The following is a 6790-nucleotide window of genomic DNA, read 5'->3' on the forward strand; positions in this document are numbered from 1 at the left end:
GCCCATTGCTCACCCCACCCTAGCGACAGCCCCAAGTCAAGCAGCCCATTGCTCACCCCACCCTGGCGATAGCCCCAAGTCAAGCAGCCCATTGCTCACCCCACCCTCGTGATAGCCCCAAGTCAAGCAGCCCATTGCTCACCCCACCCTAGCGATAGCCCCAAGTCAAGCAGCGCATTGCTAACTAACCCCACCCTCGCTACAAGTTGAAAACACAATTTGTGTTGTTTTACAATTAATGTCAAAGTAAGCATACTGTATTGTATGTAGCTCATGGAGTGTCTTATATTGAAAAAGGTAATTTTTTACGATGTTAAGTCCATATTAAATTCCATATTTTGGTGAAAATAACGAAATATGTTTTTACATATTTAGCACATTTTTACTACATATAAATCCGTTCCCTGGTAGTAAGCATGCCATTATAAATGTTTGCACTGTTGCTAGCAGAATTTTAAAATTCACAGCAATATGGTAGTCTGCCATATATTAGAATGTAATGCATAGTTATTCATGGTGTTACCGGTTAAGATAAGACAAAGTTTCCTGTGCATATAGCACCATGCCATGGAGGCACAGTCATTTTGGAGGTGCTGTGATCAGCACCAGGCTCTGGTCATCTTTACCCCCCCCCCTCCCCAATGCTTGCCCCTAGGTACCTGTTGATTTGAAGCTGGGTGATTCCCAGAGCTGCTTTATGCAGGGAGAAGGCTGGAAAAATTCTTACCTTAGATCACCCATCCTGGATCTCCTGCATGGCAATCGGACCACCGTGCCTCGACTAATCTTTGTAAGTACATTAGTATTTTGGTCAGTTAAATTAATAATTTTGACCCTTTAACTAATTTCCTTCCCCGAATTAATAATTATTATTTTGTATATTTGTAGATTTTGATGATGAAGATGATGACAATCCAGCACCACCATACATGCCTATTCAAGGACAGCGTCGAACATCATCTCTGGAGAAAAAGGCCAAAAAAGGGAAACAAAAGAAGGAGGGGAAAGATGGCTGTAAACAACAGTGACGAGTGGAAGATTTCCGTTGTAGCAGAATTTCCATACGGTGTGCTATATAACATGTTTTTCCATTATGGTATTTGTTTCGTACCATAATGGAAAAATAACCTTTTGTATACAAGTTATGTAAATTCTTCTGGAATCTATCCTCACAGCAGGTATTACCTTTATGCTTACTAATCTAACTATATCTTCAAATTTGAAACTCCACTCAGATCATTACCGAACTTAACAATGTTTTAAGAACCAGTACTCGTATTGTGGGAATGCATACGATTACAATAGTATGCATTACGGTAATGTGTATGATCTCGCAATATCATTATCATCAGTAGTACAAACCAGTACGGATATATATAACTTAATACTCTACAAGTTGGATGTTTGTAGCCAGAAATCTCCATATCCAGTGGTAGTATTTGAACAAACATCTATTTGTAAGAAATATTGTATACCGAAGCTGAATATATTGCTTGGTAGCTATTTAAGTTGTGAGAAACTGTTTCAGTACAGTTCCCATATACTTTTTTTTATACTTTTTTCTCTATTTCATAAGTATATAATGTGCATATACATTTTGTATTTATATAGTGTGGTTTTGTATGTATATATGTATGTATTATATTATTTTGTGAAGGGTGGTTTATATCAGATTACACTTGTAAAGACAAGTATTATTCAACCTTTTGGAGGAAAGAAACAAGAATGGCATATTTGATTGCATTCTTATCATGTTGCTGTACAACCGTTCCTTAGTTTTACATGCCTGAAAGTAGTGGACGTAAATATACATATATATATATATTATTCTTGTAAGAATATGTAATGTTATCTATTGTAGTTTGAAGATGATTTTACTAGGTGATAACCTGCTGTCCATAGAGTAATTCAGTTAGAGATGAGCGAATTGACAATATATTTTTATAATCTAACAGTGTAATTTTTGTATATCTTGCCGTGGAATTAGCTCGAAGAATTTGAATCTCATTAAGTCTAGACAGAAATACAAATGTTAAGTGGGGACAGTGGCAACGTAAAATGGGGCAGTTCATGACTTGGTATTATTGACTTTCTCGGAAGTCCAGCACTCTTTCGGGATAGTGGGTGGGTACTTGAGCGTGTTTCGGAAATTTGGACCGATGTGATATGACACTAAGTGGAATTAAGGAGGGATAATTCTCAATTTAATTGTAGCTAAGCTTTTTGCAGAATCCACAAGTTGGTAGCAGATATATATTTTATGTAATGGCAGTAGTAGTCATGTGTATAAATGAGAAGAAAGTTACACATGCTTGCATAATATTAACACTACAGACTAAACAAGGAATAGGAAGTAAAATATATATTTTGATTATTAAATTAGTTTTTGACATTCGCTCTTTGGGTCTGTGATCATGGCACATTATTATTATTATTTAGACATTAGCCAATGTGAATTACTAGATAGTCATATTTTAGTTCGCATGTACTTGCTTTTCAAAAAATATAACATATTTTTCACTATTTGTTATCAATATGCTTTAAAGTTGCTTGTGATTATTTTATCACAAGATTCTGGTTTATGAAAAGCCTCGTATGAAATCACAAATCACAAATTACTATTTTTTTAAAAAAATGTGTGTGTTCAATAACATAACAGTAGCTTTATTGAAATCTATATATATACATTCTTTGCACATTTGACAACGTGGTAGGAAAAAATGCATTTTCGGATATTAATTGGGTAGACGTTTCCAAATTGTAAATTAGGTAAAGGGAAGGATAATTTAGTTTGTCTAGGTTGTTGTACTTAATCTTTTGGATGTTGCCGTTTGAAATAGGGTGGGAGGGGGTAGTAATGTAACAGCTAGCATATACTTGGCCAAAATGTAGTTAGTTCATAAGGATAGTAAAGATCTAAATTCAGTAGTTACTTCAAGTGCATGTAGATTTACGAGAACAATGTAATTTCAGGAATTCTTATTGAAGAGAGTAAGGATAGCAAATTGGTTACTTCATTTTAGTTCATAAAAATGCATCTTTTTTCGTTTATACATGTAATACCTTGGACAATATGGTGGGCAGCATATTTACAGATGCAGAAGTGTAACTACCTGCCTTAATTTTGATCCTTTGTGAAGGCTATTGAGATATTTATAAATATTATTGTAGAAATTTTTGTACATTCCAGAAATATTCTTTGCAATGGTGGCTGGTGGGTCCAAGTTAGGTGAAGGGCTAGTAGGAAGAAAATTGGATATTATAGAAAACTAGATCAATAGTTACACGTACTTAAACTCTATTTTTTCCTACTAGCCCTTCACATAATTCAGACCCACCAAGCTGCCCCTGATTCTTTGCTCTTTTTTTTTTACATAAGGTTGAAATCATTTTTGAATTTTTTGGAACAGTCATACAGTATTAATGTTGCTCAATATATGAGGTGACAATTTTTAACATGAAATTGTAAAAATGGCATGAAAATATTTTGACATTGTAGAACAGAGGGATGGAGAAAATAACTCAGTGTGGCTAACTACATGAAAAAAGACATAAATGCTTGGTTTTCTTGTAATCAACAAGTAGTAATTTTTTCACTTCAAATTTCATGTATGCTAGTTGCAATTTGTTTGTGAATTTCCATATATTTTATGTGAATGAACAACTAATGTGCTTCTTGATTGCTTACTAAATCTTTTCCATATTTTTATTGTTGGACATGTTCTAAACATGTTGATACAAAGCAGACAAAACAAAATGTTATTAAGCCCTTTCATAATTGTATCCAGCTGATTTAAAGTAATTATATTGAAAGATCATATTCTTGCCAAAGGGAACAGAATGTTCTTTTTTTTTTTTTCAATGACATATGTCATGAATGATTGTCTTGCCTAAATAATCTCTCTAAGATCTGCAGTCATGCATTTACAAGGCATTGCTTAAAATATTGTGGAAATCGTTCTGTATTAAAATGAACAGTATTACACTAGATTTTGGGACAAATATGTACAATAAAATGCAAACTACTGGCCAGTTTTTAAAGAAAGTTATTTACATTACGAGTACTTCCTCAATGTAGTTACATAGCACCAACCTTTTTATTCCTTTTTGGAGTTGATGCCAATACGACCATCAAAGTCTGCTGTATCTCTGGAAAACGTGTGGGGATGCATGGGTGCAAAATACAAAATCCACAGCCAATGGACGATATACAAGCATCTTCTCGTGTGTCTCCGAGAAATCTTGCACTGGCTTTCATTGGTAGTAGCGTTGGACACAATTCTCGCATCCATGACAGCCTTCATATTTGTGAAACTTCGTTGACACACCCTTAGTTCATTATAAGCCAAGCCACTGTGCGTAATCCTCTCATGGTTTGCATATTATAATCAAGTAGGCATTACTCGATGAATCAGCTGTAAAAATGTGTCTCGCAAATGGCTCAAGTAGTGGAATACTCACCCTTTTAGTACAAGGTAATTCTGTCCATGAGAACTTTTGCCAGTGTATGTATTATTCAGAAGCATGTCTTTGTTTCAGGGCTGTTAAAGGAACCAAGTTCTAATGGGTTCCGTAACAGGACCGGAACCTTTTTTCTCGCACAATTTAAATTCTGTCCAAGTTGCGTATTGTTTCATTTCAATACAGAACTTTGACCATATTAAAATTCATTTGGGAAAAAAAGGTTCCTGGACTAAAGTGACAACCTTTAAACATAAAAAGGTTCTTTATGGTCTCGAACCCATTTAGACTTGCTTATTTTCTCACCTTGGCAGGAATTGAATTTACTTACAATTCCTTCAATAACCCTGCTTTGTTTCACAGGCCATTTTTTTATGTGAAAATAAAGAAATGAGACAAACATAATTAGTGTGCAATTAATGTATTTGTTACATCTGGCTATTGTCGAAAGACTCGTTTCTTTGTTTGATAATGTACATTTTTAATATCACCTGTAACCTGCATTGGTTAAAAACAAGTTCTAAGTGTAATCAGTATTTTAGTATGCCTGTTATTTTGAAGCTAAATGTTAAATGAAAATTTTCAGGAAATTGAAACATTTAAATTATTTCCAAAACTGGCTGTAAAGAAACTTATGTGCACATTGTTATGAAAACTGTGTCCTTGAGATCTGAACATTTTTCCAGTTTTTTTTTTTTTTTATTTTTTTGCAGGCTTTCTTTTAGAATTTGTCTTGGAACTTGCATGTTTAGCTAACATTAGTCACTATTGGTGTCTCTTAATAGGCACACAACTTGAATTACATGAAACACTAATAAGAAGGACTCTGAAGTTGATGCCCTGAAAAGTATTTTTGCTCTTAAAATGAAACCTTGATTTTTCATAAATTACAAGAGAATAATTACTTACTTGAAATTTAGAAAATTTACCGCTTCCACATTCTTAGGTCATTTTTCTGCAAATGCGGAAGTGCGAAATGTTCTATATGACCATGAATTTAGGGAGCTGTCTGCAACATGTAGGTAATTTTAAACTGCGTTTATCGTATCCATCATGAATACAAGAGAATAGTTGAATAATACAATAAAACTCGTTCGGTGGTTTAAATTACCCGAAGCAATGGGAAAAAAAAACAATTACAAGTTAATGTATTTTTATTTCACATCAAGGTTACATAAAATACACAGTAAGTTTTCTGTATAAGTAATTCACATCCTTTCAGAGTGGGCTTTCCACAATACAGTAGTCGATCAACATCAGATTATAATTTTGCATTGAATATCTTAAGTTACGCTAGTAAATGCGTGAAACAACAGGGAAGGAGTGAAAAGAAACTAAAAATGATAAAAAATGCAACAAAGAAATACTGAAAATGACGTAAGACTCAGAAAGGCTGGAAAATGCATGAATGGTATTTTATGGTTCTAACTTAAAGAGAAACTGACCAGCATTGTCCTCAAGGCCCAGAAAATAATATGATTTTTCATTAACTTCCGATCCCTTCTAATAAGAAATGCAGCTCTTGATAATTTTTTATTGAAAATCATGAATGGTCCAAGTCTTAATGCTTAGTCTTTTATTTGATTTTTCATAAATAGTGCAGCTTTTGTAACGTACACATGAACATTTAATAAGTGATTTTGTAATGTATTCACCTCTTATTACCAGCTAGTTGATCAGTTTCAACCAAAAAAACAATATTAGTTATATTAAGGCACCTACTTACAGAAACAAGATACAAGCAATATTTCTTCTGAGAAACAAGTCTATGGTTTTATACGTCAAACAGTATTGTCACAGCTAGTTACGGAAAGGTTATTACAAAATAAAATGGCCAGTTAAAAGGCTGACACAGGCTATGTAATGTTATGATATGATAAACAGACAGCTGTTATTTTCAGTAGCTATTGTTTTATTGGAAATGATGCTAAGTGGTGTAATTATTATGTAATACAACACCACTGAAAAAAAATGTGACAGTGTGCAGTCAGTGAACTTCGGAAATAAGAAAAGTCTTTCAACCACGTTGTACCACGATACATAGGGGCATGCATATTTCGTTTTTGACGAAAAAACGAAATTTGAAAAAACACACTGTAGTGTTAATTTTTCATGTTTTTGAAAGGTGTGAGATGCATTTTGTGACCATGTTTTGTCACGAAATAATGCGAAATGAACTGCTAAAAGCGAAATTAACTCTTAAACACGAAATTTAGGGTTTATTCACCGACACGGCACCTTCCAAGGTCTGAATTATCCTGTGAGTTATGCAATTCCCGGAAAATTGATTAATTCTGCTGTTAATATTGGAGAAGCAAAAATGGACTCC

At 33.9% G+C, this 6790-nt stretch overlaps 1 protein-coding gene across 2 annotated transcripts in view; it reads left to right on the forward strand.

Annotated features, from left to right (window-relative positions):
- Positions 1-6498, forward strand: part of LOC145996148 (uncharacterized) — a 46955-nt gene extending 40457 nt beyond the window's left edge. For both annotated transcript variants that reach the window (XM_083132488.1, XM_083132489.1), the window contains one exon: positions 889-6498. In XM_083132488.1, coding sequence (XP_082988614.1) covers positions 889-1028 — 140 coding nt within the window. In that variant the 3' untranslated portion in view covers positions 1029-6498. The remainder of the gene's footprint in view (positions 1-888) is intronic.
- Positions 6499-6790: the final 292 nt, after the last annotated feature.

This window comes from Lepisma saccharinum, chromosome 12, assembly GCF_977018435.1.
Source record: "Lepisma saccharinum chromosome 12, izLepSacc3.1, whole genome shotgun sequence".
Classification (NCBI taxonomy): Eukaryota; Metazoa; Arthropoda; class Insecta; order Zygentoma; family Lepismatidae; genus Lepisma; species Lepisma saccharinum.